We start from the raw sequence: 20,544 nt of genomic DNA, 5'->3' as shown, positions 1-20,544 counted from the left end.
ATCGTAAATAAACACTTTTTTATTTTTTAAAAATGCTCGTAACCGAAATGGCTGATCGTGCTAATTAGTCCCATGCAAATTTAATAGGCAGATTAAAATGGAGTGAACATGTTTCTTGGAAAGCAACACAAAGATAATGCAGATTATGACCAAATACTCACTCATCAATGCTCCTTAGATACTCTCGCACGCGTTCATTGTACTTGTTCTTGAAATTATACCTGAAAAAATCAAATGCGTAGAATACCTGAAGGTCCGATGGAACATTCTTGGGAAACCTCTGACTGAAATGCGTGAGTATAAGAATGTGAGCACCCGACTTGTTAAAAATATCAGCTGCATCATTTATTGTTGAGTGTTTTGTTTTGAGCGCGTTATCTCGGTAATCGTTTGTAAAAGTGGCTTCATGTATCATCACATCGGATTTTTTGGACATCTCGGCAAACATGAAGGACGGACGGCAGTCACCCGAATATGAGATGGCGTGCGCAGTCTGCAATTTGATGCCGTAGCTGTCACCGATATGGTCCACAGGACAGAGTGATACCTTGATAATTTTCTCGTTTAAATTGAATGACAGATACGTGATTTCTGCCTTTCTATTCTTGTCTGTTACGAAGAAAGTGACATCCAGGTCAAAGAGGCTCAAAAAGTCTTTGACCTTTTGCGGACACAGGACCACGACTTTGTGTCGAATGCTTTTAAGAATAAAATAAAGACCAAGATGATGATCGGCATGTGAATGAGATATAAAAATCAGCCTTAGCTTTTCCAAGACGCGCAAGTCACCGTAAACACGGTCAATTTGTGAGAGTGTGTCCTCTCCACAATCCAGCAGATAAGCACAGTTCTCTTCTTCGTAAATAATGGAGGAAACATTTCTGTATTTGGATGGAATCGCGCTTCCCGTGCCCAGAAAAATGATTTGCTCGGTACACTTTTCATCCTCATGGAACATAATCAGTTGCTTCTTCGTAAATTTTATGTTATGTGTGTCTGTAAGGCCGCTGATCTCCGATTTATTGGCATTCTCTATATCTTCTGCCGATGTTGCATCAATTTTTGTGATGTTTTTCTTAGGTAACAAAAAGTTTGCATCGATTTTGTTCAACCTTTTCTGCAATTCGTAGAACGACTTGTATTCGATTTCGTTGTTCTCTTCAAAAAGAACAAAACGGCTATCCGGGTAATGCTCTTTCAGTGCAAGACATTCTCTGTTCATACATATAAAGAGTTTTATGTCAAACTGTTTGAGCTGTGTCAGGCATTCTCCAAGATTTCCGGTCGTATGCAAAACGCAAATATCTCCAATCTCTGTGTCTTCCTCCATGTAATTATTTCCATCGTATTCAACACCGTTGTAGAGAACCTTTTTTCTTTCCTTGAGATCTTTTCTCAGTTTCGCAGGAAAATGCCGGTCAAGCTTGCTTATGTCCAACCGTCCTTTAATCTTGGGCAACCTCACAACATAATTCATTCCTGCTGCCATCTCAAGAGGTACAACCTCAGGGTTATTGTTTGAAAACGTCATTTTGAGCTTACTACGCCTTGCGAAGCTGCAGGCATTCTGAAAAATTTTTTTGACATTCTCGGATCCGTACACCCATAGCGCCTCTCTTCCCATGTCGGCGACCGTTAAGCAGAAACCTAATAACGGAATTATTTGGTGGTCCTCAAACAGATAAACATTTGTGATTTTCGGTAATTTTATGTTCCGTTCGATCGAGTGTCTCTGAAAACCTTCATAATACCCGAAGAGATAGTGCTTGGTTTCCTGTTTCAAAAGCAAGGCCTTTCCACTTCTTGTTGAGAGGAATTCTATGCTGAAAGACATTTTTAAAGGATGAAAAGTATTAAAATTTATTTGAGTAAATTTTTGATGAGCAAATGAAAATGCTCGGTCGACAAAATAACGTATTTGAGCGTACAAAACATACGAATAGTACAACAAGACATTCTGTGGAAAGATCAAAAACTTTTTGACCTGAACGCCATTTTCTTCGTACCAGACATGAACAAAAAACGGTCTGACGTGTTTTAAACATTTTTATCAACAACTAAAATGTTATTCCATGGTTAGGTGACTGATCTCTCCAATGAACACAATACCATTTTCTAGTGTATTCGTGGAAAGAAGGCACGAAATGGAGGAAAGAACATTCATGCGCCTATACGCGATGCAGAGCAGATCTTTTTACTTTTTGAAATACTCTTTGATGGTAAAAACTGATTTGTTGTATCGCTTATCCCTTTCTAAGACATAAATGAAATCGTCTAAAATGACCTTTCTATTAATAATTTTCTTCTCCATCTCCTTTTCATTATATGGCGAGTACAACGATTGAAATAGCGATTTCTTTTCTGGTTTTCCCATCGCTTCGTCTGTGTTCATCCACGACTTTCGCTGAATTCCCAGCGCTGCGAGTGCAACCGTGTTAGAGAGCCGCTTTTTGATAATCAAATCTTCCCTTTCCTGCACATTTTTCTTCAGCTTCTTCTTCTGCGAGTCCTCGTCATCTACCCCCTTTTTACAAAGCGTCTTATCAATTTCCTTTCTCTCCTGTTCCTCAAGAACCCAAAGCTGTCTCCTGATATCGTTTTCTATCTTTGTCACGGCCTCGCTTTTTATATAATCTACTCTGAACTCACAGGCTTTCACCATTTTCTCTATTATTTCGGTCAACTTCCGCTTCAGAGCCAGAAATAATGCGTGGTACGCGCTATCATCCACCTCCATTCCTCTTTTTCGTGCGATGAAATTGGCATACTGAACAAAAATCTCCACATCAAACAAATATTCCAGGCTGTTCCTTCTATCTTCTTCGTTTATCTCCAATTCCTGGTCAACCATGTTCTCACGTCCTATGTTTTCTTGCTCCTCCTTTAAATTAACACCGGCATACTCAATGATATCCTGAAGACGCTCCGTCTTAATCTCTTTTTGCTGGTACTGCTCCTCATGCTCCACCTCCCGGTCTTTTTCGAAACGCTGATAGTGTTGCACTTCGCGTGGTGAGGGCGTGTACGACACGTACTGAGGAGCATGCCCGGGAAAGAGCAGGGAAAATGTTACAGGTCCTAGTAGCCGCTTGCATTCTTCAAAAAAATCCGATGGAGTTATTTCCTTGTGCATCACCCGTCTGTAGTTTATTTCGATGATTTTTCTCTGTTCAACAGAGAGCGAATTCAACACTTCACGGTTCATTCAAAGGGCTAACAATAATTGAAAAGTTGTTTTGAGCTTGTAGCCAAGGAAGATCAAATGCTATTGGTCTTGCCGCGGTTAAAAGCAGTAAAACGGATTAAAATGCCTCTTATTCTCGATGGGCGATCTAGGCAACATCTTTGTGCCAAGATAACGTAGGCATGCCGCTCTGATTTATAAGATCATTGCAATAGAACTGTTCTAATCGTTCTCCAAATTGTTTTGTTGTTGAATTCGTGGTTATTTCCCGTACTGGACCTTATCCGAATGATTCGAGTTTCACCGGTCAAGGGAGAAGAGTGTCCAAGACATATTCAGGTCCGACAAATGGTTAAGACATGATTGTTATTGTATGGAAAGCATCGTGGCATTTGCATATGTTAATTTTAACGAGCATCCCCATCACCATATTGTGCCGAAGCAACAATCTGTTTTACGGCAATGATCTTTAGAAATAGCACTCACCACACCAACATCAAACAATAAATACGTTTGCACAGCAATGGCAATCGTGTGCTTAATCCGATATCGTTCAAATCTCACCATACACTGTGTATATACCGTGATTTGTAAGCAGGTATGTACATAAGAGTGAGCTGATTTTTCGAGCTAAAGCTCAAAGAACATGGTCGCCTTGTGTGAACGGGTGCGGGAAAGAAACCTTTGGATTTATACAATGTGTTGTTCGAAAAGAACAGCAAAGGATTGCCTGCTTCCCGTTGTAGAAGAAACACGATTGTTTAAATTGTTATTTCATTATGTTAATATTGAATTAAGTATCTCCTTTAACACCAAAGATCAATCTGCTTGAGGTTGATCAATCCTGTTGATCATCAATAACATTAGTAAACATCGTTTCAGATTTCTTGCTATAATTGTTCACCGCATCATTTATTTTTTGTAGAGTATCGTGAATTTGGTGAAACTGATGTTATATTTGAGTTATTACCGTGGTATTTGGTAGAGCTTGCCTATAACTTGGTAATATGCTAACGAAAACTCTTCATTCTAGCTACGAATTACTCAGATGTCTTCTTAGCGTTATGTACTACCAGTTCGCGTGCCTTTGGCCCGCTTAGTATAGTTGGTTAGTACCCCACGTTGTGGCCGTGGTAACGCGAGTTCGAATCTCGCGGTGGGCAAAGGTTTTTGCACCCAAGAAGCAGCCGCAACCGCTAAAACATGTTTGTTCCTTCTTGTATTTTTTTCACCTTTTGTCCACTTTAGTAACTATTCTTGTGAATTGACGGGTTAATCTGCTCTTTGTGACACTTCAAGGATCGTTCAACAACATTGGTTCATCCGCTATGCTCGGTTACTTGCATAGATACTCCAAGTCTATCATATCAACCGTGTTCAGCAAGATTTATCGCACAGAACTGGATGTACTCCAAGTCCGTGTATAAACAGCCGAACCTGTCAAACAAAGAAATGTACTGTAAGTAAAAACAAAATCTTTACATAAAGTACGTTTCCTTGTTCTCTCATATAACAGCACCTTAAAAACACACTTTTCTGCAGCAAAATTCACCACAGAAATGAATAAAGCGTGAGCAACTCAAGTATTTCGGATTGAACTCTAGTACAACAGCAACATCGTTCCCGTGTGCAGGGCACATAAAGAAAAATAATAAATTAAAACGTGTTTTTAGTCAGGATGTGATCAAACCAAGATTGTCTCCCGTATTTAACTTTGTTTCTTGTGCCCCATTTTTCCGCTAAGTCCAAATCAAAATTCTTAACAAACGAACAGGCAATAGCGCTCAATTCAACATTATCTTTGTCTAAACAGGTCTTTATCTCATCAAATATGCTCTGCACGCTTTCATGCATCCCAAAGTTCTTGTATCCCAGCGTACAAATAACGCCCATATAAAACAGTAAAATAGGTCGATTCGTCTCAACAAAACGGGGATAAAGCATCTGAACGATGAAGGTGTTGTAGGTCCAGTTCCAATCCATAAATGAGCAGATGATCCGCAGAGATGCAACGTTCAAATGTGAAAAGCTGTTGTCCTCAAGTATAACATTACAGAGGCTATTTACATCAAAATGGTCAAACAGGTCCATCTCTTCTTGTATTTTATAACCAAATTCTACGCCCGAGTTGACTTTTCTCATGATGAGTGCCTGATAGCTGAGCAGCATTCTTATCGTTTTGGAGAGAATATCAACCTCAAATTTTTTATTGTGCAACAGCGCGTACGAAAGGTAGAATACCCGCTCAAAATCCTCCACAAACACGAACAAGTCGTGCACTACTACGCACAGTGCCTCGTAGCTCTCCGTGCATCCTAGGTTAAACAGCAGAGTCCACGTCTTTTCTATCTCCCTGGTGTTAATGTCCTTAAATATGTGTTTGAGAATGCACTTTCTATTGGTTTTGATGTATATCGCATGCTGCTTCGACAGCTTATACGTGTCTTTTGCATCACAAATGTACGGCACGAAGAGAGAACACGTGTAATCCACGTATTCATCCAATTTAAAATTTAATTTGAAAGACTTATCTTCATTTTCACAGTTATTTCTCTCCAATACGGTATATGCGTCAACTATCTCGTGGTGCGCAGCTCCATCCGATTTGTTGAGCATCCTTCCATCATTACTTGTCTCTTTAATTATCTGTTCCGTGCCTTGTCCCAGCACGTTACTTACTTTTCTCCGCTTTTTTATTTCATCTTTTTCTTTTCTCTTTACCGATGAGTCACTCCTTCTTTTTTTGTATTTTTTCTTCTGTAAGGTGTGTAGCAAAGACTTAATTATTATTTTTTTGCATTTCAGCTTGTTTTTCAATGATTTTATTTTACTTTTATATTTTTTTAGTTTATCTTCTGTTCTTACCATCTGAACTTAAAATGCTATATTAAATTGATTAAGGGCTCAAATTTTCACTCGATTTCTACGAAAAGACAGGATGTGAGTTTTGTGGTACGTTTTTGGTTGTGAAAAACATTCATGTTATAAACGTGGTTGTGAAAAAGACTCATGTTATAAACGTGGTTGTGGGATGCTATTTGAACAGACTTACAAAAAATGAAAATATTGGTGCTGGAAGTGTCTGTACCAGAACAGATGTAGAAGACATCGTTCGTACGAAAGTGTTCACATAAATATTTTTGACTAGCAAAGTAAAAAGCGTAGAACTAGGCAAAAGTAATACGGTTGACTTCTACGGAACATCGCACAGAAATGCTTGTATCAGATTTATGGATTATTTTAGAGTTTGCTGCAACACTAGAAAAGAGCAAGGCGCTTGAGAGTTTCGGCACACTGAGCATAACAGTGAATTGGCTTGTATTGGCAGAACAACAATAACATGCAACTAAACGATAGAGCAAAACATTCTTTTTGCCTTTCGCTTAACACCCATACTGTCGATACACCATATCAGATTGATAGGATTATCACAGGTGTTCAGTGCCTGACCACTACTAACCTCTTTATACAAAGATCTTGGCATGCTAAGACCCTTTTTCTCTTGGCCCAAGGATTGATTGGAAATAAACGCCTCCTGCCCGGTATTTTCATCTTGTTGTAAATCTTACTGCAGTCCTTTCACCATCTCAAACTATACAATGCTCACAAAAATGAAATCAGATTACAAACGATGATCGGTGTGGTTAATGGATCGATATGCCAGGCTCACTCCTGTGCATGCATATAAAACCACGTGTTTGCGCGTGATCATGCTAATCATATCAAATTTATGGTAACGAGATATTCTAAAACGTTTTAATCTACGATGTAGAGCAGAATAGGAAGACTGTTAAGCAAACGTTTTGCTCCTTTGGTTGTGCTCATTATTCGGCAGCTTGTGCTGATCAAAATTGCAGGGCTGTGCCCTCAGATGGAGCATTCAAACTCGCCCAAACCAATTTTTTTCACCGCTTCATTTTGTCGGGCCCATGGATACAACAGAGCAAGAAAAAAAGCAGAAACGATTAGTTGAGCTTAGGAAAGTATTGGAGAAAGAAATAGATGAAAAAAGACGTGTTCTTGATGCTCTGGTTGAGGAAAATAAGCACTTAGAGAACGAGCAGAGATTGCTAGAGGTGTGGCTGGAGAAGTACACCGACGAGGAATTGGCTAAGTTGTAGCATACATTGAATTAATCTATGATGTATGGATCGTTAAGAATGATAGTAAGGCGTTCTACGATGTGCAAAGGAATAAAAATGTATTTTGAGTGTTTAAAATTGTTAGCGATCACTGTTTTAGCACGAACCGCTCGTTGTTAACGTTTTTCAGTGTACCAAAGTATTTAATACGCTATTATTTGCTCGTTAATAACACCAACTGTGTTACACATTCGGCTTTGTATCGCTTATTCGTGCTCCTGCATCGGTGATAATACGGCAGATAACTGCCCAAGACGTGATCATCATTTGTTCGTGTAGCTGAGCATGGTTCAAGGGATTTAACGTTTTAGAAATAGCACACGAACCTGCAGCACCAAGCAACCCTAGCTCAGTTGGGAGAGCGTTAGACTGAAGATCTAGAGGTTCCGAGATCGAAGCTCGGGGGTTGCAAGCTTTTTTTCTTGCACTCTCGGGATAAAGAACTCGAATATTGGGGTTAAAGCGGAGTAAAGTCTTTGACATGCCGTAGTTTACGCGTAACTTACAAAGATTACACCGTTAGAATTGATGGATAACCACAGAATCTGCTATGTGCAACGTGCTTGGGGTGCAGAGCGTTCAGATATATGATATTTTTAATTTTTTGTTGTGCACGTAACGAAAGGTCCTTAAAATGACCTTAGCATCTGCTGCTCAACAAACATTTCTACTCGGAGCAAAGCATTTACTAAAGGTTAAAACCACACTTACTTTCCAATCTGAACCTCATGATGTCTCTAATCCCTGTTAGTTTGTTCTCTGCACTCTTAATACCGTGTTCATCAACATCACCAAACGAATGAACGAATACGGTGCGGTCATCCTCAAAAAGAACAACGCCCTCTTTCTGTTCATCAAAAGCTGCAGCATGCACCATCTTTCCTAGTGGAACACCGGCATCAATGAGCGCAAGCACCGCAGCATTAAATGCACACATAAGTGTGTTTCTTACCCCCGCACACACCCACAACTCAAGCACAAATGTCCTACGCAAATCGTCCCTGACAATTTTGTTGAAGATGTGCCCAACTATGTCGGCAAAATATTTGTTGCGTGACCAACTGGTCCCCTCGTTCCAGTGCACTTCTATGCAGGACACTGCACCAACACGCTGTGCAATATCAGGCAATATGTTCACGTGGCAGTATACAGTGGTATCATTGTTTGTGAAAGACGACGAGCCCATCGCATTCTTCATAAAGCCTACGGAACAATCCACTGCCTGGTCCATCAGGGGTAGGTGAGGCATCTCAAATTTAATGAAGTACGTGGAGAGAGAACCGTGTTGAACGCCACATACCAGTACGAGGAAGCGGACGCACTTTACGATTAATACGCGTTATACCGGGTAATTACCGATTCACCATGTTGTATAGATTTAAGCTAGCATGAGGTAAGGCTGGTTACCAAGTTCATTGGATTAAGAGTTTCTAACACTGCTGCAGTCAAGATGAGCTGTTTGTTTGAACAAAAAATTATGTTTGCTATAAGAAAATTGCTTTTAATCCTCCACACGTGCAGGGCAAGCAAATATCTTCAAGAACTCATAAAAATTATTCTATGAACGCACGAATAGCGGGCTGTAGCTGAAGAAAAGATCGTTTTATGGTATTTAATAACTTATAACTTAGGTTTGAAGAAGGAAAGCAGATTGTTGTTTCTCTTCAATACGTTGTTCCCATTCGCAACAACTTCTATATCAAAATCAGCAATAACAGGGCAATGATCACTCCCATATTCATTCATCATCACGTCAGCATTCATAACATTTTTTGCATACACTTTGTGGACGAGTATGAGATCGATTCGTGTGCCTAGATTAACCTTTCGTAAACTAAGCAGACTATTCCAGCAGGAATAAACCTTTTCTCTTTGCGAATACATCCTGTACGTATCCATGAATTGGCACTCATGGATCAATCTGTAAAGCCATTTTCTGTTCGGCAGTTCAAAAAAGTACTCGCTCAGATACTTTGTATTTTTGAAGAAGAATGGAAGTTCGGTTTGTGAAGCGATCGGGTTTACGAATCTGCCCCCATCAAATATTTCATTGTCTGTTTTCTCGTGCTCATTTCTGTCTTCTCTAGCAGGGTGTTCAAGATGATCGGCGCTATCTATCCCGTGATCCACCGTTAAAACCTTGCCTTGGATCCTCGAGAACTCCTGCTGGTAAATGTACGTGTCTTTCATGCTATACACCGCGTTGACATCACCGCAAAGGATCGTATTGGGCCTGTCCTTCACGTAATTCTCCACATAAAAGTAGAAACGCATGGCTCCATTTACTTTTTTCTTCGATTTTTCGTCGTTTGATCTAAATTCGCACTCTCCAACAAACGGAAAGTAGCAGTTAAGGATGTTGAACGTGCCGTGCCGCGTGAGCAAAAAACGTCCTTCACCGTTATACTCCCCAAACTCGTTCATCACCTCCTCCTTGCCACAACAATAAAAGTCCTTTTTGATGAATGTTGCAACTCCATATTTGCCGGGATTCGTCTCATTTGCAGATACAAAAACGATGTAATCCTTTAACGAGTAGAATTCGCTAAGGCTGCTTTTAGACCCTCGGGATTCCTGCACGCACAGAACGGTTGCCTTCAGCCTGTCTCTAATGTAATCGTTTATGTTGGTATTTCTCTCTGAAACGAATTTTGCGTATGAGCGTAGACCGTTTACGTTGAATGAAACCAGTCTGAATAGCATTTCAAGGACTAAAATTGACGGTTACCCGAAGACACTAAAATATTTTTACGGACGAGTGCACACCGAGACCTATTCAGATGGTGTTGCAGCAGCGTGTACGGACATGGTGCGTGTCTTCTATTACAATAAACACACATACGGCGTATATACCGCCACAAAAAGCTCTTCACAATTACTCTACGCTATAACACAAGACTCCTAGTATAAGCAAACTGACAGAGTCATACTCTCTGATACTGCTGCATGCAAAACCTGTCCTTGACCACAGCACATCCTTTTACTCTTTCCAGCAACATCTTTTTACTCTTTCCAGCAATAGCTTTATTTAACACCGCCCGCACACCCATTCTACCAGGATTGCACCCGGCAGATACCATCGAGAAGACCATTCTTCATACTATTGAATCATTAAAAGACACTGATGCACCTATCAATACCTAACACGTAAAACCACCGGTGCGAAGCTGCAATATTCTGTGGTTGCTCGAAATTTTTGCTTGTTAAGTTCACACTAGCGGTTTATTCTCGCTATAATTTCGCAAACCAATGAACATGATAAATCACAACGCACCAGACAAGTGTTTAGTGCTGTGAGAAGATGAATAAACGGCTTTTGGTAAAAAAACGTAATTATTCGATGTTAGATCATTTTTATGGTACAACACTTCGCTTTTTAAGTCACACGGTGCTTATGACACATAACAACGGTACTATAAGATGCGTATCATTTCGTGCATGTGTTTGTTTCTTGACAGTGGAGAAACTCGTGGCAGTATAATGGCTCATCCTCCTAGGACAGAAGGAAAGTAAACTATTCTACTGCCGCTTCTTTCCAGTTCTACAGTCCTTTTGGTATTATTTTCAATTTTTTGTGCTACCCTTTCATGATGAACGACCGATTCAAAGAGGAAGAATTCAAACTAAACCTGCCAAGGGAGTGGTACACAAAGAAAAACTCGATTGAAAATAACCAGCTGGTAAAAAGGAGCAGGCCCAACTGCGCACCAAGTTCGCCTACGAGTGTGGAATCAGGGAAGGGTAACAACGCGCGCGTGCCATTTCTCGTGTCAGCATACGCTCTCATGTCATTTAATCTGCTGATAATTGCTATTTTGTCATTTACGATCATAAAAACATTTTTTGTTCTGAGGAACGACATCAGAATAAGAATAGACAACGAATTTGCTGATTTACTGTACCTGATCGAAGACAGCAAGTACAAATACGAAGTTAACAGGTGTGGATGCATTGATATACCAGCAATGAGGAAGGACTGCATGATTTGGAAGAATAACATGTCCAAGTCAAGAAGTGACGTTGAAGTGATGAAAATTGTGATGGACTGCTTTGGTGATATGATTGATAGGTTCTTAGAGCGTATTTCATGGAAATTCTTTATTTTCAGTGTTTGTTTGACCATTGTCTACCTGGTTATATACAAGAACAACAGACGATAGACATCCTTTCTAGCAATTGATGTTGTATTTGGTTACTGTTTGTTGGAGAGGGCACAGCTCAGCGTGAACGGTGAACTGTCCGTTAAAGTGTAGTAAAATAAATAATTTGATGAAATGCATTTAAACAATAAGAGCTGTTCTTCATACACAGGATTTACTTGATAAAATAGTTCAATGAAACGTTCGTACTTCTGGAACAGTTTACTTTTTGCTCATCTGGTGCTATCCTTTCTTTACCATAATGTGTTCGTTGATACCGCTTTCACAGCGTGTTGCAAAGCAGATGTACGTTCCTTCGTATCCAGCTGTAGCATCAGCGCACATAAATCAATTTGCAAGTATTCGTTTTAAAATCGTGCTAAGTGCACTTTACAATAATGTAAACACGTGTATTTACGCAACATTCTTGCAAATGCCTATTTTTACCTAAAGTACGTCTATTTATCCACTCATATATGGCATCTGAAGCAAACGCTCATTTTTATTCATATTTTGTTTGCAATCTAACGTATGATCTCTCAATGAATGGATGCATCCTATCAAATCACTATTTTGCCGAAATGGTATGAACAATCAACTTTTAAGAAATGAGTCGTGTGCTGTGCTGCAACAGGGTGATTTGTTCTGCTCGCAATACGGGGTGTAGTTCTGATCTTCAATTTATCAATGGTGAAACAAAACAGTTCCAGAAAACAATAAAATGTGAGACGTAAACAAACAAATGCTCAGAAAAAAACCACAGCTATTCACAACTATGCTTGTCGGTCCGGCAGGATGCGGCAAAACGTCATTCATAAACTCCCTGTTCGATCAACAGTTGGTAGAAATCTCTGACTCGCACAAGCAAGAGGCATTCAATGTATACGTGTCAGACGTTGACATGGAGGGCTTGAGGCGCAAAATATCAATCGTGGATACGCCTGGCTTAGGCGCATCGATGAACGACTCGTATGTGCACGATTCAATCGTTATTTACCTGCGCAAGCAGTTCTGCAAGTTTCTAACAGAGGAGACAAAAATCAACAGAAATCCCAACGCTGAAGATACGCGTGTGCATGCACTCATCTACTTCATACCATCGAGATGTGGCGGATTGAGACTCGCCGATATCAAGCTCCTAAAGAAAGTGGACAAACTGGTGAATTTGATCCTTGTAATAGCAAAAGCGGATTCACTCACCCTTAACGAATTGAAAACGTTCAAGGAGAATGTCAAGGATCAGGTGCGCAGGCACGACATCAGAATATTCAACTTTGACAAAGAGAATCTGAATGACGCCGATGTAGGATTTGAGCTGCAGAACAAGCAGCCGTTCACGATTATATCGTTTGACAGTCTAAAACCAGAGGTTAACAATCGAATCTATCCTTGGGGAACACCGGGCACGATGAATGTTGACCACTGCGATTTCAAAATACTTAGGGAAATCATCCTCAGCTCTTACACGGATGTATTGATCGAGGAAACGAGCGAGGAATTGTACGAGAATTACAGGACTGAGGTGCTCAGCACGCTGCTACCGAATGATGCGGTGGTATACGAATAAAGTTTTTCATTGTCAGCATTTTTTCATTTTCAACTTCTTTTACGCCCTAAGAAAGCACAATTTGATGAAATGGATGCTTCAGGGAATATAAGAGCGTTTAAATATTGCTGTTATCGTACAAAGATCATTTATTGAATAATAGTGTACAAAGTTAATTCAAATACTATATTTTATTGCATTAGTTCGTTTCATCAGTAAAACGAGGACTAAAAGGTTATCATAAGCACTCAATATGCTAAGAGAGTTTGCTTGTGTGTTTTTCTTAGATTTTTTGCTGCAATTGCTATTCCAGTAGTAACTGAAGCCTCTTTCTCAGGCAACAATTATAAATAAACAAATTCCCAAAAATAGTTTATTTATGGTGATGTGGAAGGTCTCATTCTGACAACTACAAAATCGATTCTGATATTGTAAACTATAGCACGGCTCATTTACGTTGCATGCTGTGAATGTGAGTCTATTTATGTTTGATATAAGTTAAGGAGATCAGTGTTTGTCCTAATCTCGCTTTACGGAAGAAATGGTATCTCGTTGTACCGTCTCCATCTATCGACCATTTGGCGGGGCGGCCACTGCTCGCACTCAAAATTCTTTTCAAAAAATAGTCCATCGCCCTCTTCGCCGTACATGTACAGGAAGTACGGCTTGCCCATCTGAACCTGCAAATTTTTCCACCAGCCCAGATTGTACGGTGACTTGATCAAATGATGCATGCCGTTCTCTTTAAACGCCTCTAAATTGCAGCTCTCCAGATATGTGAGATTCTTTAGAACAAAAATAAACCTTTCAATGAGAAAGAACCCGAGTGCAAGAAAAAGCAGGGACGAGAGCACGGCTATCGTAACAACAAACACCAAAATAATGCGAAAAAGAAACGGAGGACCGAACCGGTCTCTTCTAACGATCGAATATATGGAAAAAACCGAAAGAACAAGGAGGCTGAGTACGGCATACAGAAGCATCCTTATGAAATGGCCCAAGTTATCATTATTTACACAATTGCCCAGCCACATGCAGTGATGGTCCATCTTCCGTACACACTGCCTGCATTTACTGCAGTGGTGTGCCCTTTCTGGCTTGTAGTTATCGCACAGGATGCAGTACTTGTTTGGTTCTTTCCTGAGCAGCTCGGTTGTTTGCTCATTGTACTCAACAAAGCCTTTTTTCTTCTTCACCAAGGCCATGAAGAAATACACCCAGAAGGCCAAAAAGTTGTGAAATATCAGAAAGGATATTCTGAACACGTTCATCTTCTGTCCATAGAGCAAAACTGGCATTGTTATAAGATGCAATGTGAGTGTAAGAATTATAACTACGCAGAATCGCTTAAAATCGTTCTTTTCCATGAAGAAATCCGCAGGGGTCGACCACAAATTTAGAAACAAAAATTTATCAAAATTAAAAACAAAGATCAGCAAACAATGTTTGGAAGTTAAGTGACATGGCAGCACAGCAGGATAGTTTTATGAAGGTATATTCCAAGCCAACAGCACTTCTCTATAATGTGGTTCTGTTTCGAAGTTTCCGGGTTGATAAGCGCTGGAGTGTTAGCGCTTTATTGCTTTTATGTGCAAACATTCAAGAAGGGTGATACCAATGTCTATGTATCAGACCGGCCTTGATACATTCCATGAAGTACAACAGCTGCAAATGAAATCATAACTAGTAAACCATTCAAATAAACGTGCACGTAGACACGTTTTTGCATAAAAGTTAAGTTTAACACGCGAAGATGCACTATTTGAATATCTCTGGCTTAATAATGGCTAAGGATATATGAGCAGCTAAAATCTTACGGAAACAGGTCCGTTCGTTAAAACCGTTGTCCTACACTTGTACTCAACTTACGGGAAGTACTATTTGGCATAGAGCCGAATTGTGCAGTAACTCGGTTCAAAATGACGAATTTCTCTGCTATCACTAAAATTACGATAGGGTGTTTCACACCAATGCCGCTTTGTAAGGGTAATTAATTCAAATGGCTCAATGATCATAAAAACTTTTTAAACAATCAAAGCTACGAATAACTATGCATAGTATATTTCGTTCAATCTCGTATGTACAGTGGCACATCATCTATCGATTACCAACCATTATTTTCTATGCTCAGTCATACATGGGAGTTATCAAAGGAATGTTTCACTTTTTTGTTATTGCTCATTTTGACATGCCAAAATCGTTCCAAATTAAAAAATTTGGTGAAGAGATATCACTTTTTGAAACGAATGCTTCTCAAGTTAAGAATTAATTCGGTCTAATCCATCCTTCTGCCGTGAAATTTAAGATTTAGAAATCCGTCAGCAATACAAGCATTACGCTATACCGCTTGGACTAACCATACAGCACTCATTACCGAAATTACATTGTTTCACCGTTATAGAAAGACAAAAAACCTTTTTTTCGTATTAATACGCCCGTTTTGCATATCGCATCGTGGTAGTACCTCCGTGTTGAGCACTGTGAAAACTGCACTCGTCAAACGACACTCAAAGAGATAATTATACCCTATAGGCTTCATGGGAATCACACATCCTTACTATCAACGCTGAGTAAAAATAATTTGATTGATATCACCTGTTTGGAGAGTGCACGTTATTTAATGTTGGGTAGGGAGCTAATTTTAACGTTGATAATCACCTGTTTTATTTTATGAAACGGCTAAGAGTGGTAAGGACAAAATGCTGCATTTAATCTTTTATCGACCTATATTACGCGGTGATACCATGTGGTATCGTTTAAGGCTGGCGCAGTGCATGGTGTACAAATAATACGTGAAATGTATTAATTTTACAGATTAGGTCTTCAGACACATAAGTTATATCTGTGATGGATGAGCATATAAGTACCATATTACAGTACAGGCTGATCTAAACGTTAAATATGGGATAAAAATGGCAGCATGGAACAGCTATGCTTCTAGATTGCAACAAAACATCCTTTAAAAACGATTTTAATTCATTTTTAGTTTGGTATGCACGGTATTGCCGGGCATATGCTTATCAGTTTTGCATCGTCTTGTTTCTTTCTTTGACGTGCCTCTTATATGCATTCTGGTCTTCTGAGCGCAGTAAATTTCCATACTTATCTTTCAGCAGAGGTTTCTTCAGCCTAAATCCCTTCTTCAAAAATACTTTGATCTTCCCATTCTCCTTCTTCACTGACACCCTACTGATCAAATGCGATGCACATCTCTTACAAAAATCTAGCTTGTTATCAAACAAGGTAAAACATGACACACATCTGAACATAAAATTGCGTTCATCTACAGCTCCTCCATCGGTACGCTTAAACAACCTCAAACACTGCTGTACTCCGTTGTCCAGTGATAGACATTCTACTCTTTCATTGATATTCTCTCTCGTTATCCAACCATTCAACCTCTCTCGTTCAAACGATTCGTTCAACTGCAAAGTAAGAGCAACCACCTCCATATCAGCCTTACTAAGGAGCAAATTCTTTTCTTTTTGCAAACCGTACACTTTCTCTAGGTATAATTCATCGGGTTGTACCAATTCTATTTTATGTGTGTACAGGTCTAAGTAGTTATTAAGGTCCTCACCGCGCACCTCTACCAGAACTGCTGGTGTAATAAAGCCTTTTTCAAACTCGTATTCAGATAATTTTCTCTGGATGATAATGTTCGTATCTATTACTGCGATCATTGGGGCGTACAAAATCAAAATGTTTAAACCCAAAAACGAGTTGCGCTACTTTGAACCATAGAAGGCACGAAATGTACTTCAAATAAAGTTTTGTTGAATGAGTATCTTCGCTTTTATGGCTCGTGATGTATGACTTCTCATCAATTAACATGTTTAATCGCTTAAACGGTATTTCTCTATTCGAGTTACAAGTATTGTGGTAAATAGAACTAAGCAACAAACAGATATTGCAATTATTTTGTGTACTTACCTCTTTTTGAACGTATATTTCATGTTAAAGACTGGTTAAGATGATCTTAACGCTTTGTTTCAGCTGTCCGCTGAACAGGTCCATCCAGCACATAATGCAGATACTCACTACGGGATGCCAATTCGTTAAGCAGCCATATTACGAACAAATATGCAATTTTCAGTTTTATTTTTCAATACCCCGCCAGAAATATGCCTATCAACACCATAATGAATATCACCTCAACTAGCAGGATGTATATCTCGATTGTTATTATAACGTAGGGTAATCTATTCCTTATAAAGCAGAAAACACGTCGATAATGGGCCTTTTCTTTCTCCAAGTCATGTTTTAGGATCTTCCACATCTTTTATTTATTTTTACGTAGCAAAATTTTGATTTTTATAAACAAAGACTAAACAAGTTTATGTTACGATACTTGTATTGGGATGTAAAAGCGTTTTGTAATGTGATTGAGCGTTAATCAATGCAATAGTAATAAGTTTACTTACTCTTCCGTTATGCTACACCATATCACAAAAATAAATCAGCGGGTTGTCGCCAATTGCATCCTCATCTACCGCTGGTTTGTAAATTAAATCTGATGTGTTGTTGAAGGAGAAGTGCTGGATTAATTAATGATCGTTGCTGTTTTACAAGGTTTTCCTGTGGTTAAACGATAAATTTTGGCACAAAGCAAGGAATCGATCTGGTATACATTTACTTGTACGATAGTCCTACTTCGGCACAAAATACGACTCTTTTATACCTTCAGCATATGTTATAGATGAAAAGCATCATCATTTGGTCTATCTAACAAACGCGTTACAATGTATAAAAGAAAGAAATTCTCATAGCACGGAATGATGGTGTAATCGATAGAAAGTTTATAATTTAGGGTTCGATAAAAATTAATGGTGCAAAACTGAAAACGAGTCTGTATAAGGAGTTAAAAACTAAAATAATTGTTTATCACTATAAAGTGTAACACCAAAACAGTTTTCTTCCGGTTTCAGGCTTATCCGAAACAATTATCGGTCCTTTCTTACATTTTTTCTATTCAATAGAAATAAATAAATGCGTTCCAATGACCGAGCGCGTCACAAAATGCCGGCAGAATCATAAATCAAATTTTTTCCTTCTTTACCCTGGCGATGAACGATTACCAATCAAACATCACGAACTGCCCATCCGACAATCCTTTCGGTGGCACAAATGTTGTAAGAAAACAAAGAATTAACTTAAACGAAAAGGTAAGAACGAACAAATTTAACGATGATATATTCATCAAGCAGCTGATAAAAAGAGATGTGGGTATGAAAAACACACCGACAAGATGCAACACGATGAACATCTATAGAAAAGTGAAGATTGTCTCAAAGAAGAAGCTGAAAGGCAAGCATGTAGAATATTTTAAATTCCCTTTCAACACGAACATAAAAAACGATAGCTCAGATCTTTACAGCCTTATTTATATGGAGTGGCTAATTGCGATTACCTCAGCCTTCAAAAACTATAGGAATAGGAACGAGGAGTTTTACATCAAGTTTTTGGACAAGTTACTTATTTTTAGCACAGATTTGTACTGCTCATCCGCTTGCAAAGAAATTCTGGATCAACTTGAGATACAATATGTAGATGAAAACTCGCTTCTCAAGGTAACAGGCGTTGGTATCTCTTTGATGTATGATTACGTGATAAATTACGAACTAAAACCAAAGGACAGAATGCCTTTCATACTTTCCAGACATAAATTTACGAATGCTATAAGTTACGAGAGTAGGTTCACAGAGAGTTTGATGGTTAGGGACAGGGGCGTGCTCAAGTGCTACTATGTCATCGAGGGATATCTCTATGGCTGCGACTTTGCCGAATATTTCAAAGAAGATGTTGCGGTTGAATTTTAGCTATCAATACGGGATTTATACATCTTTTAGTTTTTAAACACGTTGAAATGCCCGTATTACCCAATGAAAGGACGTTTAACATTTTAAGGATCGAAACCATCAAGAAAATGAAATAAGATTTGATCTTTGAAACTGTGAAAAGGACCAGAAGTGTTAAATTTGATGCTATTGAGATTTGAGTAAATAAACGTATCGTGGCCATTAAATATAAAAAACATTTTATTTAATATTGACAGGAAGGGCACAACCCCCTAACACCGACAAAATAGCGCTTCATGTCCTAGTGTTTTAATTGAGTGCTCATATTAGGGATAGTAATGATTTTTTTTACTGCTTCGTTCCGAGACGTAGATCGTAAGCAATGAGATGTGGATTGTTTTGCATTCCCAAGACTACGCAATCGAGTGAATGATTCATTCAAAATTTTCATACACGGATGTAAAATCTGGCCGGCTTAAGCTGTCTACATTCAATTCCTTGCATCTCATTAGGTAATTTTTAAATGCTTCTTCTTTTATTCTGAAGTTCTTCTTCAGCTCATGTATGATCTGCTGATGAATGCTTTCCTTTCGCTTCTTTTTTACAGCAATGTCCTTAAATGTAATCGTGCTGCTATTCTTTAGCAGAAGTTCGTTGCATGCACACATTATTTTTCTTAGATCATTTTTCTCTCTAAGACTGATGTATTCGATGACATCGTTGCTGATTCGTTCGCAGTTAAGCTTTTTTCTGACGATGTAGAGTATTTCGTTCTTTGTGTACGGCCTAAAAATCAAGAGGTCGCAATCAAACAGCATATTATTTGAGATTGTGATGATTTTCTTGTTTTTGTGCTTAAGAAGAAAAGTTTGGCACTCGTTTTTCTTCGCCAGATAGAATCTGTCAAATTCATCGAAAACTACAATTTTGTATCTTACAAAGAATTTTTGGTCCACCATGTAATTTATATAGGTGTATTTCTCGTTCTTTAGGACATATTTTACGGTCATGGTTTTTCCTGTTCCTGGATTGCCAGAAATGTGTAGAACATTGCATGATGAAGTGAGAAATTGCTTTATCTTGTTTTTCTCATCCGTTCTTAGAAGAGATTCTTCCGGAATAGGTGACCTAATCCTATTTCTTGGAGTAGCATTCAATGGTCTCACCATTTTGTGAAAGGGCTCCTTTCTATTTTAGTGCGTCTTTTGGAGGAGCATGTAACAAACGTAGCCAACTTCACGCAATGAAAGTGAATAGCCCTCTCTTTCTTCATGCTTTTTCATTTATATTTGTGTGTGTTGTTTCTTCTTGATCCTCTACGGTTATTAATTCTCTTTGTTATGTTAACAGCGTCTTGCCGTAGGTTTATTTGATATGCTTGCTGTCCTTCAAATATGAAAGTATGTTTAATTACATAATTTGCTATTTTAACTTTGGTATGCCAAACAGCAATAACTAAAATTAGAACAGTAATATGGTGTGAAGGTTTTAAATGGGGCTAGTTTATATCTCTGGCTAGCACCATTTTTGAGCACGTTAAATAAGTAAAACGTAGTTTAATATTTTCCATGTTCCATTTTGTTCACCTAATTTACCTTTATAAATGTTATCACATCCTTCGATGCAAGAAAAACCTAGTTCACAAGAATTATACCGCGCAGTTTCATATTATAGTGCAAATTATGATAATAAAACAGTATAACTCGCTATAATACTCAATTTTATCTCGTATGAA

At 38.7% G+C, this 20,544-nt stretch overlaps 11 protein-coding genes and 2 non-coding genes across 13 annotated transcripts; 5 read left to right on the top strand and 8 right to left on the bottom strand.

Annotated features, from left to right (window-relative positions):
* Positions 1-35: 35 nt before the first annotated feature.
* Positions 36-1,834, bottom strand: VCUG_00264 (uncharacterized protein; the record flags this gene model as incomplete). Its single annotated transcript, XM_008075093.1, has 1 exon — positions 36-1,834. The coding sequence occupies one exon, from the start codon at positions 1,832-1,834 to the stop codon at positions 158-160; it is 1,677 nt and encodes a 558-aa protein (XP_008073284.1). The 3' UTR covers positions 36-157.
* Positions 1,835-1,846: 12 nt separating this feature from the next.
* VCUG_00263 (uncharacterized protein) lies at positions 1,847-3,205 on the bottom strand (the record flags this gene model as incomplete). The annotated part of the gene is made up of 1 exon (XM_008075092.1): positions 1,847-3,205. The coding sequence occupies one exon, from the start codon at positions 3,203-3,205 to the stop codon at positions 2,195-2,197; it is 1,011 nt and encodes a 336-aa protein (XP_008073283.1). The 3' UTR covers positions 1,847-2,194.
* A 1,069-nt stretch (positions 3,206-4,274) lies between these two features.
* On the top strand, positions 4,275-4,347 carry VCUG_02786. Its single transcript has one exon. It is a non-coding gene; the product is annotated as a tRNA-His (tRNA).
* Positions 4,348-4,803: 456 nt separating this feature from the next.
* VCUG_00262 (uncharacterized protein) lies at positions 4,804-6,064 on the bottom strand. Its single transcript, XM_008075091.1, has one exon. The coding sequence runs from the start codon at positions 6,050-6,052 to the stop codon at positions 4,841-4,843; it is 1,212 nt and encodes a 403-aa protein (XP_008073282.1). The 5' UTR covers positions 6,053-6,064; the 3' UTR covers positions 4,804-4,840.
* Positions 6,065-7,664: 1,600 nt separating this feature from the next.
* Positions 7,665-7,737, top strand: VCUG_02785. The gene has a single exon. It is a non-coding gene; the product is annotated as a tRNA-Phe (tRNA).
* Positions 7,738-7,904: 167 nt separating this feature from the next.
* On the bottom strand, positions 7,905-8,594 carry VCUG_00261 (uncharacterized protein). The gene has a single exon (XM_008075058.1). The coding sequence runs from the start codon at positions 8,573-8,575 to the stop codon at positions 8,015-8,017; it is 561 nt and encodes a 186-aa protein (XP_008073249.1). The 5' UTR covers positions 8,576-8,594; the 3' UTR covers positions 7,905-8,014.
* A 297-nt stretch (positions 8,595-8,891) lies between these two features.
* VCUG_00260 (uncharacterized protein) lies at positions 8,892-10,029 on the bottom strand (the record flags this gene model as incomplete). Its single annotated transcript, XM_008075090.1, has 1 exon — positions 8,892-10,029. One exon carries the CDS (start codon positions 10,027-10,029, stop codon positions 8,947-8,949), a length of 1,083 nt encoding a protein of 360 aa, XP_008073281.1. The 3' UTR covers positions 8,892-8,946.
* An 884-nt stretch (positions 10,030-10,913) lies between these two features.
* VCUG_00259 (uncharacterized protein) lies at positions 10,914-11,664 on the top strand (the record flags this gene model as incomplete). The annotated part of the gene is made up of 1 exon (XM_008075089.1): positions 10,914-11,664. The coding sequence occupies one exon, from the start codon at positions 10,914-10,916 to the stop codon at positions 11,484-11,486; it is 573 nt and encodes a 190-aa protein (XP_008073280.1). The 3' UTR covers positions 11,487-11,664.
* Positions 11,665-12,204: 540 nt separating this feature from the next.
* Positions 12,205-13,050, top strand: VCUG_00258 (uncharacterized protein). The gene has a single exon (XM_008075088.1). It carries the CDS (start codon positions 12,208-12,210, stop codon positions 13,030-13,032), a length of 825 nt encoding a protein of 274 aa, XP_008073279.1. The 5' UTR covers positions 12,205-12,207; the 3' UTR covers positions 13,033-13,050.
* A 230-nt stretch (positions 13,051-13,280) lies between these two features.
* On the bottom strand, positions 13,281-15,042 carry VCUG_00257 (uncharacterized protein). The gene has a single exon (XM_008075087.1). It carries the CDS (start codon positions 14,376-14,378, stop codon positions 13,542-13,544), a length of 837 nt encoding a protein of 278 aa, XP_008073278.1. The 5' UTR covers positions 14,379-15,042; the 3' UTR covers positions 13,281-13,541.
* Positions 15,043-15,996: 954 nt separating this feature from the next.
* VCUG_00256 (uncharacterized protein) lies at positions 15,997-16,694 on the bottom strand (the record flags this gene model as incomplete). Its single annotated transcript, XM_008075086.1, has 1 exon — positions 15,997-16,694. One exon carries the CDS (start codon positions 16,692-16,694, stop codon positions 16,032-16,034), a length of 663 nt encoding a protein of 220 aa, XP_008073277.1. The 3' UTR covers positions 15,997-16,031.
* Positions 16,695-18,077: 1,383 nt separating this feature from the next.
* Positions 18,078-19,034, top strand: VCUG_00255 (uncharacterized protein; the record flags this gene model as incomplete). Its single annotated transcript, XM_008075085.1, has 1 exon — positions 18,078-19,034. The coding sequence occupies one exon, from the start codon at positions 18,078-18,080 to the stop codon at positions 18,828-18,830; it is 753 nt and encodes a 250-aa protein (XP_008073276.1). The 3' UTR covers positions 18,831-19,034.
* Positions 19,035-19,072: 38 nt separating this feature from the next.
* On the bottom strand, positions 19,073-19,978 carry VCUG_00254 (uncharacterized protein; the record flags this gene model as incomplete). Its single annotated transcript, XM_008075084.1, has 1 exon — positions 19,073-19,978. One exon carries the CDS (start codon positions 19,976-19,978, stop codon positions 19,244-19,246), a length of 735 nt encoding a protein of 244 aa, XP_008073275.1. The 3' UTR covers positions 19,073-19,243.
* Positions 19,979-20,544: the final 566 nt, after the last annotated feature.

Source organism: Vavraia culicis (assembly GCF_000192795.1).
Source record: "Vavraia culicis subsp. floridensis unplaced genomic scaffold supercont1.3, whole genome shotgun sequence".
Lineage (NCBI taxonomy): Eukaryota > Fungi > Microsporidia > Pleistophoridae > Vavraia > Vavraia culicis.
This window is presented reverse-complemented; position numbering and strand designations above follow the sequence as displayed.